Raw genomic sequence first — 14798 nt, 5'->3', positions numbered from 1 at the left:
ACTGTCATGACCAGTGAACATATTTCATGCCATCTATTTCCCCGATGATTGTTGACCCAGGTGGGTCAGGGGTGTGAAATCCTTTTACTGGGTCACATCTCAACCAAGGATGCAACAAGGATCCACTATTGCTTTCTACATCCTGGGTCTGTATGGAGCCATCATCTGACTGCTGGGCTATGTTGCATTGGGGATTAAGAGGGGGGAGAAGGAGCGCAGGGTCGCACTGGTCTAATGGGAAATCAGGCAGTGCCCGACAGGCTGGTCTGACAGGTCAGTGTGTGGGACCTTTTTTTGGCTGTTTTGTGAGCCTGTTTTATGGTATTCTGGGCCGGTTTTAAGTGTTGATTTCTCCGAAATTAAAACAAAAACTGTCTGAGCAAGGCAGATCTATAGTCTTCCATTCTTTGCAAAGTGGTTATACAGTGTGTCTTTTTACAAGTTAAAAGCAGTCCCAATTTGCATACATGGGCCACTTTTGTAGTTAGCTAAGTCACTGATTGAGAACACTTTTATTATGGTGCATGGGCCTATTTTTTGTCCCAGTCCAACCCTGGATGGAAGCAAAATGTGCTTCTCTTTCATCACAGCAGATCCAGTTTGTGTAGTCTTTAATGGAGGCAAAATTGTATTCAACTTTGTCTGCAACATCAGTTCCGAACCATCATTCCTATAAAAGACTTATTCCCAGGAAATGAATGCATCCAGGAAAAGCATGCATGGGAGGCATCTACAATGTTTGGAGCTTGGCCATGCTCCAATTGTGATGATTTCACTCAAACTTGCATTACACCAAAATAGCTGGCTTTGCAAAATTAAGGTTAATATGGTCAAATGGTCCATATATCGTAGGAGAACAAGATTTAGGGCCCGATTACGACCTTGGCGATTGGAATACTCCGTCACAAACATGACAGATATCCCACCTGCCATTTTACAAGTTCCATAGGATATAATGGAACTTGTAATATAGCGGGCAGGATATCCGTCACGTTTGTGACGGAGTATCCCATCTGCCAAGGTCATAATCGGGCTCCTAGTGATATTCCTAATGTCTAAAGACCCTACAAATACAGAGAGAATGACTATCAATTTTCTCAAGCTAGAAAGGGACAGAAAGTCTAATGAAACCACTTCATAAGTATCAAAAATTACTATATAAAAACATTATAAATTTAAATAAATATTATTTATTGACCCTTTAAATTCAGCACTTACCTACCAAAATTAAATTATGGCTCTGCACTTCAAAAAACATAAGCAAATATATCAATATCTTTGTTGTGCCCACAGGATTAGGAATTTCTCCCGGATAGCATTTTTATACAGAATAATGTACGCCTTAACAATTACAACATGTTTTTCTATTATTTTCTTTAGTAGTCACCAAAATGCAAGCACAGCACTACATTTCTTTCACTTACATGGGGTTAGCAAATTTTCACAGAAAAGAAAATAGTTAATAGTACTTAAGATAGACCGTGCGCTTGAAAACTAATAAACTAGAAACGGACGTTATTTTCTTTGCTCACAGACATTTGCAAAAAAGGTTCTTTTTTTTTTCCCCAGTGACAAACACAAAGAAATGCAAAGCTGGCTATTTTGTCTCTTTCACTGTATGTTCATCACGCAACTGATCAATTATTTGCAGTAGTAGATTATGTGCATATTTTTCAAAATAATCATAGTCAAGAAGGTGCAAATGTCTCCACCCAAACAGCAAGCACACGATTTCTTAATCCCAGCTATAATTTTCAGTGATCCACTCAGATTTAAAGGAAGACTGGCTTTTTATCCCCGCCCAAGAGCACCTCTATTTGGTAGCAAATTGGTGATGGGTAGTTAATAGTAGCAAATTCCTCCACAAGAGACCAGCGTTATGGGATGTATTAAAGATCTGGGCAAAAACATCACGAAACAGGTGGTTAAATAGTAAAGCAATGGAAGAAACAACTAGCACCCCTTTTAATCGTTCTAGTCAAACGTTAGAGGGCCACTTTTAGTTTGTTCAATTAGCAAACTCTTTGCTTGCTATATTTGTCACAGTAACTACAATGATGGCCGTGATGTTTAGCTAATTCTACTGAAAGGAATGCATGTCAAAGAACAAGAAATAACTCGCCTCCTGCTGCTATGAATTCAGTATAGTAATTGGTAGTCAACAGGAGTTACAGAGTTTATTGTTTCAATGTTGCATTGTAAAATGAAAGGCTCAATATTCAGAATCCAACAGTATTTTAGGAAAAACTAGACTACAGTGAGCTTGTGTAAGCAACTGCTAACTAAGTAATTATTTTCTGCCAGGCACACTATCCTTAGCAACAAACTGTGTGCATAGTGATATAACCTCTCTGCAATTCGTTCCAGAATATTTTACTGTGTGTCCTGGCACTAAACTCCTTGATCTGATAATGGAATAATTCTCCCCAAGTGAGGGATAATTAATTTGTCTGCACTGCGAAAGATATCTGGGAGGGAAGACTACAGCCAAAACTAATCAAAACATACCCTTAGGCATGCACTTTCAATTATCTGTGCTATTATTTACGACCTTTTGAAAAAGAAACATGGTATACAGATTATTTTATGGACTAAAAAGATATGCAGAACAAGATGGGCTTGTCCCCTAAGCAAGTCATCAGGAATCTTTCATTAAACTCTGTGGCGTTACTGGAGTTCTCGAGTGAGTCTATTCACTTGGGTTCAATTGCCAGCTTCAGGAACAACGTTATGCATCCAATCTTTTAATGTGTACAACTCCAACTTGGCCACGCTACAAAACGGGGACCAAGATAGGCTTTGGCTCATCAATATCACTATAGCAGAGTACAGGCAGTGAAAGTACAGGGACATCACATTTAGCTTTTAACCTCCTTTCCATAATTAAGAGGGCAGTAACTGCCTTACAGTCAGTCTCATCACCTCCACAAACTACCCTTGCCTTCAGGGGAACAGTAAGGGTAAGTCACCTACAAACAAGCAGCTGTCCTTTACTAGATTCTACCGTTTTCAGCACTTGTTACATTCTAAGAACCAGTGTACGGGTTAAGGAATTTGGCACTACTGCTGGTGTTTCAATGAAAAACATAATGAAGCCCAGTACAGACTGCATATGGCGCTTTAGCAGCCATTCAAAAGCACATGCGCACTTAATGCACACATTTCTTCATCCCCCCCTCCCACCTCCCGTGGCCCAGCCCCACCCGTCCCTGCACTTGTTGCTGGTTCTTAGCCGGTGGGGCGATGCTCCTCCGCCATTGCAGAGGAGCTCCCACGTTTAAATGTTCGCTTTATCCACTACTTTTGTGAAGGCCATCCCGAATTCCGTTGAGTTTTCTTGGGGCTCAAGCCCTCCAAATATTTTTTTTTAGACATCTTGGATGTGCAAAACAAATGTATTGAAAATACTCACATACGCAAAATATTATAAAGACACATTTTTAGGAATAAAAGTTGAAAAGGGACGCCGCTCGCACAGCTGACTCATAAACAAACGCAACATCGTGTCATTAAATTGCAATCGATTCTGACTGTCGAAGAAATAAACAATTAAAGATCAGTGGCTACTTGTCATGCTGTCCTAAAGTCTGCTTTGCGGAAAACGAACTTTTATCAAATATGCTCAATCACAGTTGTCATAACTAGCCTCATTTAAAAACTGTATCAATTTCTGTTCCCGAAATTCGTACCCGTTACAGCTCCCTAGCACGGGACATGGCGTGCAGCCAATCAAAAGTACAACAAATGAAGACCATACAATTCATTTGCCCGACTTCTCTAAAACACCCAGCAGTCTATACATTTGCACAGAACAACTAAAAAGATTGAATTGTATATTAGATTGTTCAATCCCGGTGCTTGTGACATCTTTCAGTCGCAGAATTTTGCTAGTGTGGATGGAGTGCTTACTTCGCAAAACAAAAAAGTGCAGGGACCCAAAATTCCCTTACAAAACCACTGCGAGCGCTGCTGAATGGGGTCTGCCGAATACCTAAAGCTGCCTAGTCTCAATATCTTTTCATCACTCTTCCTGACTCTTTAACTGGACTTTGCAGGTTCTTTTTAATTCCTTTCTTCTTTTGGACTTGTTCCCCCATCATTCTCTTTCTTCTTATTTGTATGCCTTTCTCTTTCTTCAAATACTTGTATCTGCATCCACACAAACCGGTACACATTAAGCAAGGTTTTCTCATCAACCAGTGATCAACTTCACCAGTTGGTGGTTTCACTGGTAGTTCAACCTGCTCTTCCCTGTCGAACATCTTGTCATACACATGACAAAGACAGCGCCCAGGCACTGCATGTAGCACTAGTTTAGGCACACATGGCCATAACAACTTCATGCAACCACGATGTTGTGACCCTTACACTACCTTTTTCAGAACGAATTCAATGTTTTTATGTTATTTTTTGTAAAACAATTTAACTCCCCGTTTTCCATAAGCACGCCGCACATAATGCCATGCATGGCCTCCAGCCTTACCATTCTACCAGTTACTCGTGAAAACAAAAAGGCATTTCTAGAATGGCGTGCATAAGAGAAATGCGGCAGACCTTGAAGTCGTGGATTAGAGAAGTAGGAGGGGAGAGGCGTTCTGTTACTACTAACAATACTCACTGGAATATAATAGTACGTTATAACCAGAACTCAAACATGGCACAGAGCGCGGACTATACGGAAGGAGAGAAGTTAAGACTGGCTGGGTGCGGCGCTTCTGGCAGACATGCAAAAGAAAAGAAAGACTGGGCAGTGCAGGAAGCAATTTCAAACAACGAGTGGGAAGAAATGTAGGGAGTGTACGTCGATGTGCCTCTGCAGCTCTGTGTAAACGGGTGAACATGTCACATCACATGCGCTTCTCCCAAACAAAGTATGAAATGACTTATCTGCACTAAAACCGTGCCAGTATCGTCATTTCTGAAAAGTAAAGAGCACGGCCTTAAAAAAAAAAAAAAATGTATATATATATATATATATATATATATATATATATATATATATATATATATATATATATATCTATCTCATAGGTTAACAAACCGAAATTCACGTCAAAATGAGCAAAAAAACCACACATCCTGCCTCTGCTCTACAGCATGCTCTGGAGGAGCTGGGCTTGCACTATGTAAACCTGCTTTTAAAATAGATCAGATAGATTAGCACATGCCGACACCGTTCTATAGCTCATATTGACGCAAATGGTTCACGCAGTATTGAAACACAATCTATAGTATCACTCGGATATTAGTAGGATCGCAATAAGAAGCAGGTGTAACGTTCGAGGTGCGACCCTGGAAATGTTGGTAGATCACTGCCCACTGCTATTTAAACCTCTAATTTTCAAAAACGCACAATCTCATTGAACATTTTCTCCCACCATCACACTGCCAGGCTGTTTTCCACAATATACTCTCACCTCTTCGGAATTTCCTCTGCCTGCTGAATCCTCGGTGCCAGAGGCAAGATGAGCTTTGCTGTAGATCGATCCTCCTTGCGATACAGACAATAAGGATCAGCACAACAGCCCCAAACTAGCAGTACCTTCGGCCAGTGCGTCATACTATGGTTTCTCACGCACTTGAACGAAAATTATTCCATAATTATCAAAACGTATCAAGGGTCTTGCTGGCTTTTTGTTAGGCTTCTTCGTGCCCTTGCCTAATAGAAGACAGCTAAAGGTAGCAGGCTTGAATGACCGTGCCCTAAGCAATCCCATATACACACAAGGGACCATATTGCATTGATAACTTGCCCTTTTTCTAAGGCTGCTAAGTATGGACCCACACAGCTGAATTTCAATACTATGGGCAGAAACCATTCCATATGCTATTATACAAGGAGATTAACCTCTTTCTACACTTCCATCGTTCAAACTCCCTCTACAAAGCAAAGCAATCAAGCTACATCCGAGAACGAAGTCAAAACACCAAGAATGGGGCAATCAAAGGCAACCTGCATGCATCTAGCCAAAAATATAGACGAAAGTCACATTTTTATAGGCTATATACACTCGAGCCACCCTTGTCTCCTGAAGATGAAGAGCTATACATGCTTTGATGCCATAAGGTCACTGGTCTCCAGGTTTTTAACCCAATAAGTGTCCGATGTCTTCTCTCTGATCTAATTATCTTTATGAAGTATGCAATACGTTAGCTATTATTCACTTTTGTCATTCTCCCTTTCTATTGTATGTTGAACTTGCGGAGGAGTCCGAAAGTAACTCTTACGAACAAATCAAAACACACAAAACGATTACACTGAGCTGCTGGTTATTCAATAATTTTAGATTCATATCCCCTGAAACAGGTTTCGTTTTAGTGAAGGTCATGAAATATCCCCCCCCCCCAAAAAAAAAAAACACACTACCACACAATTTTATTTGACAAATGCCCTTTGGGATGCTGAAGAAGCTTCATGTTTTTTACAAGTATCCTAATAAAAGCAGCATCAACTGTACAGAAACTAAGGTAATGTCCTGTGGGGAAGTAATAAACGCTGGGTGAAAGTTGTCCAAATATGCTGGAGTTTGCGTCCTCGGATTCCGTCATTTGACTAATTCTTAACAAAATCGTAGACTAGGGCCATCGACTGAAAAACAGTCTAAAAAGGAGAAAGTGGGTTGGACTCTAAGATACAATTTGTAGTTCGTATGCTCAGTATTTAAGAGAACGACAATAGAGCACTAAATGCTTCACTGGACAGAGGAGTGGGCATAAGAGAGAGAATGATGTGCTACATGGCCCTGAGACTGGAATTGGGAGACCAGGTTTTGGTAATTACGGCAGCACTTGGCAAGACGTCCATCTCTTGAAAGGATGTGGCACACAACTATCAAACTGTCTCAATGAAATGTTCAGTCAAATGCCCACGAGAAAAAAATACTATAGCACAAGAAACCATTTTTACTACAAATAAACGTGCAGATATTAGATCTTTGACCTAAACGAAACAGGTAAATTAATTTTAAAACATTATAGCAAATGTATTCACAAATAATAAGACAAGAGTAGTGTATGAAGAGCAGAGTCAAACTAGAGGCTTACCTTACCTCAGTTTCTGCCAAAATTATACATGGCAACCGAAATGGAGTCAGTTAAAATATCCCAAACAATAAGGGAGTTGAGAGGCCACAGCACAGGGGCACGGGAACTCAAACACTACTGTCTTGTAAGAGATTTCTCAAGATGTTTTTAGGGTTTCTCTATCTCTTAGTGTTTTTTTTTTTTTAGATACTCTGTTCATCATAGACATATTCTGTATTTTTTGTAGTGGGTTAGTCCAGGTGAGCCAAGCACGGTGTTAAATTATTATATTTTAACAACTGTTTATGTATGCATCAAACTGGTGATTAGTCAGAAATTCCAAACCTGTTCGGGGTGAGTCCTCTGCAATTGATCCAGTTTGTAATCAGTACCTAGAATTTACATTCACAAAGTGCCTTTTTGCTTTCTAGGCAGAAATCAGGATCTCACTTTTTGTAAGCACAAGGGCCCAGACTTACAAAGATGTCACGAACACAGCACACCAAGTTGCTGTTCTGTGTGATAGGGTGAAAGCAGGAAAGCGCCATATCTGCAGATATGGCACTATCATGCTCTCTCCACAGTGCCAGCGCTCAATCAAGCAGGCGAGCACCACACATACCTTTGCACCATGGTGCAAAGGTGTGTGTGAGTCTAGTATGGGGTTTGTATTGAAAGCGTACCCCTCCAGTAATGCTTAAACTAATGTTAAAAAGCTCTCAATTCAGACGTGTGCTGAATGCTTAAACTAATGTTAAAAAAAAAAATCAATTCAGAAATGTGCTGCACATGCAAAGTGGGAAAAGTATTTCTCCTTTTAATGCCTGTTTCTAAGTGGCGCTATTTTTGCTGCAAAACCCGATTATTGTTAGTAAAGAAGGTTGTGTGTCAACAACTATAGTGCCACCCGCGGAACACCCACTTGAGGCAGAGTACCGCAAACCAGCGTTCATGAGGGCAACTGTGTGCAGGTCTGGACTGGGACAGACACGCTGAGGGTTTTCAGCTGTTGTGAATCAAAACACCACTGGTCACTCATGTCCATCTGTAGGGCAATGGAAGCCCACTTATTCTCTTGACATTGCACTGGTGCTTATTCTTTTGTTGGTCAAGGTTGCTACTAGTCTGTTCCTCGTTAAGTATAAGGGGTCGAAATGTTGACTTTTCAGTCAGCCACATTTGCATTGGCTGCTGGACTCTGACAAACGTATATCATTTATATTTATGGGCCTCTATGTTGTAATTGCTGTTCGATGGTTAAGACAGTGTTGATTACACAACCGCTATGTTTGTTATTTGCACATTGTACACTGGGTTCATACTCTCACTGGGCTGGCACTTGTAGCACCTTTTCACACATCAGAATTGTCTATTAACTCATGATGGTATAGAGTAATTTAAAAATCTTTTGAAACATTGATTGTGATAGCAGGGTCATTGTATAATTCCTGCAAAAGTACTACATACTCTTTCGGGCTTCCCTCTGGAACATTGTACTTTCAGGCAGCTTCCCAGTGCAAAACGAGTTCTGTACTGGATTTAAAAAAAAAAAAAAACATTTTGCACCGGTTTGCGTCACTTTTGTGCCACAAACCCATTGGAAGGTGTTTGTAAATCTGAGCCTAGCTACGTAAGACCTATTTTTAGTATGGCTTTCATGAGAGAGAAAAAGCACCACTAAAGTGGGAACCAAATACTTTTACTAGATTGTGCTATAGAGTAAATTTTCTTACAAGAAAGGGACTGCCACTGGCCTACCTAACTTTGTATTTTCCTTAAATAATTTTAAGGCTCCGAGTCTGGATCCTGATTAACCTGCTTTTCAGCACTTCAAGCTTAGACAGCTTGTCTACAATTGTCTTAAAGCTGTTTTAAACACATGTTCAAATGCACGTTTTAAATAGTTTTCATTACCCTTAGGAAAAATGATTCAGAAATGCATTAGCATCTGAGCCGGCCAAACAGATGGGAAACTACAGGAAAATGTGCTTAGGGCTGCAGCAATCCACTTATCTACAAGCATGCTTATATTTACTAGGACAACACTTAACAGGCTTGTGAGTATGGCGGCACCACATTACAGATTTTATCACAATAATGGCAACGCTAAACCAACATTGTTCTAGACATGCATACAGAGTCAGGATAAAATTGTTGACGACTAAGCAAAGGTCCTACATCTTCTCTTTTCTTCATTCAGAATGTTCAAGCTACTGGTGGTGTTCAACTGGATTCGACGATGAACCTTGAGTTTGTCAGATAACCTGTGCATTGTGTTTACCTTCACCTTTCAATACGTTCATGAGTAGGATTTCTGGAGTTGCTAAGGCAAGAATCAATATGCAGACATCTACTAGCATTTTTCATAAATAATGCAATGCAATATCACTATTGATTGAGCATACTGCAGAAGGATGCCCATAACGTTAGGAAAGTTTGCTCATGCACTACCCAGCAGTTATCATATTTACTAAAAGGTAATGGGCTAGTACATTACCACAGCTTATCTTTTGCAGAAAAATCACAACTTATATACAATTAACATGACATTCACCAAAATACCACCTTCATTTCATCTTACTGTTTGAACATATGCCTATGAATAACTAGTTATGCTACCAGACACCTGGCAATATGTATGGCTTGGTTGTCAAGTTCGCAAAATCCCAGACTTGATGGTACATATAATAATATACCCATAACTCCCTGTCCGTGTTTTGTGTGTATTTCGAGCAAGGTCAAGAGAGAAGAAACGTAGACTAAACCATTATTTTTGACTAGTCAAACAGTGGCAGCTGCTTAACCCAAACAAGGCACGATAGACAGCTGGCAAGCAGAGGGGCCTTAGAGATAGGAGGAGCACCCACTCTGAGAATTGAAATTCTTCAAGTTCTTCCAGCAACCCCAACATCTACACCACGTAAAATGAGGTGGGTATCTGGAGCCATTGGTTCAGGGATACCACCTGAAGTAAAACCAAGTTAGGAACATCCTTTTAGCCCTCTCCAGGTCCCACTGACATTAAATGTTGTTAGCAATTAGAAGGATACCATAACCATAAGGAACACTTTCACAAAGTTATGTTTCTATTTTGATATCATGATTTTGAAACCTAGGCCTAAACATTGGTCAACGTTTAAAGTAACATATTATGTTGTCTCAGAGAATTTACAAAGTCAAGGTGGGCTTAACAAAATGTGAGAAGTTTTTTTTTAGGAATCTAGGTGGCCAGGGGGGAGTTCTGTGCTCAGATTGTAGCACCCACAGCTTACCACTGGTGTGCAGGGGGTTAAATGTACTACTGGACCCAAAATTGATCACCAAGTTCACTATTTTAGCACTTCACTCACAGGGTAGCGAAGTCTAGTAGTCAAAGGTTTACTCAGGGAGGTGGTGTGGGTTTAGAATTTCCACAAGTCATAAATTCCAGTCAATAACAGAATGTTTTGTCAATGCGATGTCGTTATAAGAAATACTTTACATTAAGAAATTGAGGCTTTTCGCACACCAAACAAACTTCTTCAACCCGCGCAACTATGTTCACACGTGACACCCATGTCCTGCATGGATGAGTACAATAAACTGCTTTAAGGGGACTGGCATACAATGTAAAGGCATGGGAGAGGCCAGTAGGCCTCTAACTGTATAAGGCAATAACTAAAAAGTCCTGCCCTGTTACAATAATCACTTTGCTGCCATCACTGTCAGTCCAACACTGCCCAGTGAGATGACAGTAGTCAATATCCTTAAAAGGAAAGTGCACAGAGTGCGGCCTCACTACAGACACACGATAGTTGTGCGTACTAAGGTGGGGATAAAAAGGTACAGCTTGCAGTGGGGGGTGGGGGGGGGGGGCTCAAGACAGGGTGCATGAGCTTCAGAACAACAAACATTTAACTCTTTTTTTCGGAGCAGTGCATTGGACCTTTCTCTGACCCAACAGAAATAGAGTCAGATGCTGGTTATTATCTAGGCAGGACACAGTGCAAACTTAAAGAACTTAAGTGATATTGCACCTCTTTCTCTGTAAATATCTATTTTCTACTTCATGCTTTTCTTGTTGCTTATTCATCTTTCTTCCTTTATATGTCCATTTATTTGGTTTTATATTTTAACAATGATTTGTCTTGCATAATTCAGTTTGTTATGCCAATGTATGATGTATATGATATATACTGGTTTCCTAGGCATTCTACTGCAATCATTATCGATTTGCTTTATTTTAGTTTTACTGGCATTTGTTCTTTATTACCCGTTTGTTCCTCCAATAAAAAAAGTTAAACTGACAGTGAAATTGCAGTGGTCATTATGCAGGACACAAATCCTTTACCAGGAATCACACTTGGAAGATACTGCGACTTTAACATTTTCTAGGCCCAAGTATAATAGATTTGAATTCTCGGAATTAATAAGGCACAACTTCACCGATGTTTGTGGCACTATGTTGCATAATAAATAATTTATGTTAGAGAAGTACCTACTAAGAGAGGAAAGCCGTATGTGAAGCTGTTTCATACCCTGGTATAACATTGTTAGTAATCTATAAAATATGTGGCAATAGCATTGGAGGCTAGTAAACGTCTTTGTTGGACACGTATGGTGCTCTTAGTTCCAATCAGTCATTTAGTTTTATATTCACCCATGTACTGAAAACAAGCCTATGGGAGACAGCTAACGTCCAGCTATCGATTTTAGATTTAAAAATATTATAACGTTTTAACCGAGAAGCAAGAAAGGGAATCAACATGATTATTAAGAATCTTGGAATCATTTGTACTTACACTGGTTCGTGTAAAAATTAATTGGTTGCAACGTACATATAGTACTATATCTCTGTAAAGGTTTTATGAATACATATTAAAATGTTTGGAGCTAATACTTTTGCGCAGATGTAGTTCGATCTCAAATCTGGTTATAATACCATAGAAAAGTCAGTATCCTTTTAGTTCTTTATTGCACTGCCTTCACTTTAAAATAAAACAAATCTGTATTTCCTCACTACTGCCAATCAATACATAAAAGCTACATGTTGAAATCGAAAGTGTTACTGTAACTGGGCCTGGTCATTGCCACTATCTTACCCTAGATTATAATAAACTCCCGATTAAAAACACAACCAACTTCATGATAATGCTAAATGCGCTTCGACTTACCACCAATTAATAAAAGATTCCATTGTAGATAAACAATTACTGGCCTCAAAACAGAATGTAAGGCTTGTCAAACGTAATATTCTCATGCTTATTCACAGCGGACTTGCGTCATAACTCTAGTGCTCTCCGTCGCCACTAATGGTCCAACCCCTTCCAAGGCGACCAGTGCTCTATGACTCAGTAGCACTACCTGTGATGTTAGGCACTCATGTTCGTGTGACCTGCGGCTGGAAGCACTGCTACTCAGTCATTCTGGTGCGCTTATCCTGGGCACCTCGATCTGAAACAGAGCATGTATACACCACCTGTATCCTGGTACGAACCACTTTACCGAAGCCCGACTCCTCAAGGAAGTCATAGTTAAAATGTATAAATGATTTCAATACATGCAGAGGAACAAGCACCCTGGGATATCTGTGCAGTGCTATATGCACTCAAGGGTACCATGCAGCACCCATCACTCGCATCCTTGATGCCCTGCAGGCGCCCATGGACACCTGCGCTAGGGAAGCGTGCAGAGGGGTGACTACCCGCCCCCGGAACTGTAATATGGGCTCTTGTTGGGTGGACCTGCCTGGGAAATGGGTACGCTACACCGAAAAGGTGATCCCCTCCCGCACTGTCACGCAGGCCTGGGTGTGGGAGGCGGCCGGGGGCCGCTCTCACACCACGTCATCATCTCCAACACTACGGAAATGCATGCACTGCCCACAAGGCCACCCCACGCCTCTCTCACCCGAGGGCTGGGCGTCGCTCACCTGTGTCCCCGATGATGATATACTTGAAAAGGTACGCGTATGCCATGGTACCGCCGCCCTCTGGCTGCTGTTGGTGGGGGCTGCGGGACGCTTTCCTGGTGTGTCCCTCAGAGCGGGGGGTTGCGATCCTTACTTCGGTATCTGCGCGCAGGTACGAGTGAGGGGGCAGGCCAGTCCCGGGCGGTGGGGGAAGAACAATGACAGCCGGGCCCGCAGCAGCTCCTGGGAACGTCACGCAGCCTCGCTCTGAAACTCTCCCTTTCCCGGAAGTGCTGACAGCTCGGCGCTAGGAAGTGCGCGTGCGCCCGAGGACCGTCGATGTGGCTGCTTCTACTGCTGGTCCCGCCCTACACCCTGGAACATATAAGTGGGCATGGACTGTGCTGCGCTAGCTGCGCGTGCGCGATAGTGTACTAGGTGTAGTCCTTAGAGGCAGACATGCTGATGTCAGGCACGACCCTTTATGCACTCTAGGCCATAAGACTTCAAACAGCATGTTTGTCTATAAAGCACCTTCCTTTACGACCCATCCCTAATGTATCAAGGAATGTTATGGAGAGGAACGGTAGATCCATAACGTTTGACCTTGGTAAAGATCTTTAAGGAAACGTGTTAAATTCCCAGATACTTTTAAATGACTTATTTCTCCTTCGTCCCCTTACCATTATCCCCGATGGAGCGTTTGGACCGGCTTCCATAAATCCTTAGGTGACGGGTCTTTTAATTCGTGGAAGGGAAAAGTGTTAGTAGTTATCTCTGATGTAATCTCAATTTTAGCTCAGCCCATCATGTCACAGAAATCATACATATGTGACAGTTGATGCATTGTTAACTTATGTATTAATAGTTTGTAGAGTGATGCACTCAGAAGTCATTTTAAATGTGCATTTGTTTAGACTAATGTTAGTAGTTCTTAATTTGTGCTTGTTGTTTCCGGTGTGGGGAACCAGCACTCATTTTTGAGGGCTGGCACTTATTTTTCTGCCTCAAACATTTACTATGAGCAAAAGACACATATGGGAAAGACGGAGGAAGAGAAAAACGAAAAAGCGTCACAACTGGAAAAAGCTGCACGAGTGAGCTGAAGGGGCAGGGAGTGGCTGTAAATGGATTGAAGAGGCTCCAGATAGCTTCAGGATTACGCTGCCTCAGTATATGTTTGTGCATTTAATTGCAGCAGCCGCATGTTTAAGAGGAGGGTTTTGGGCACCAGCACCTTTTTATTTACAAATTAAGAACTGAATGTTTGAAACCTTGCTGGTATCAAGGATTAACTAAATGCTTGAAGGATTTAATTGATATTATGTTATAATTTGGACGGTAGACTAATTGTGTGTATTGAAACAATATTTTACTTTTAATGATTAATGATTTAAATATGTGTACAAAAATAGAGAAATGCAGCTCTATGTTATATTCACTGACATGTTAACAGTGATTTCATTTAAAGTTATTTTAACATGAATATTAATGAAGAATTATTCATGCAGAATTTTTAAATTTGCATATTAAAATGTGTTTATTGTAGCATGTTAATGTGTTGTATTAACTCACTTGCATTAGCCTAAGTGAGGCCTGCTAGGCCCTGTATGTCGTGACCGTGCAGAGAATACTGAATCATTCTGTCAACGTGAATTTTCCTTTCAGACTTTGTTCCCATGCGTAGATTAGTTTGCTAATAAACCTCTGTTGTTTTACACATAGAGAGATGTAGGTATTTGGCCATCGATGTGAAACATCCTGGACTGTGGACTGAACATTTGCAAACTGAACATTTGTTGCAATCTCATATCAAGCCACATGGATAGATGCAGTTCTCATGACAGACTTGGGAATAAATGTGATTGTTTTTAACTTTGAGTCA

At 40.9% G+C, this 14798-nt stretch overlaps 1 protein-coding gene across 1 annotated transcript in view; it reads right to left on the bottom strand.

The window, feature by feature from the left end:
• Window positions 1-13218, bottom strand: part of RAB2A (RAB2A, member RAS oncogene family) — a 266500-nt gene extending 253282 nt beyond the window's left edge. The window contains exon 1 of the mRNA XM_069220232.1: window positions 12935-13218. Within this exon, the coding sequence (XP_069076333.1) occupies window positions 12935-12980 (46 nt within the window). The 5' untranslated portion in view covers window positions 12981-13218. The remainder of the gene's footprint in view (window positions 1-12934) is intronic.
• Window positions 13219-14798: the final 1580 nt, after the last annotated feature.

This window comes from Pleurodeles waltl, chromosome 2_2 (genome assembly GCF_031143425.1).
Source record: "Pleurodeles waltl isolate 20211129_DDA chromosome 2_2, aPleWal1.hap1.20221129, whole genome shotgun sequence".
Lineage (NCBI taxonomy): Eukaryota > Metazoa > Chordata > Amphibia > Caudata > Salamandridae > Pleurodeles > Pleurodeles waltl.
The sequence above is the reverse complement of the archived record's forward strand: the minus strand, read 5'-3'. Positions and strand labels throughout refer to the sequence as shown.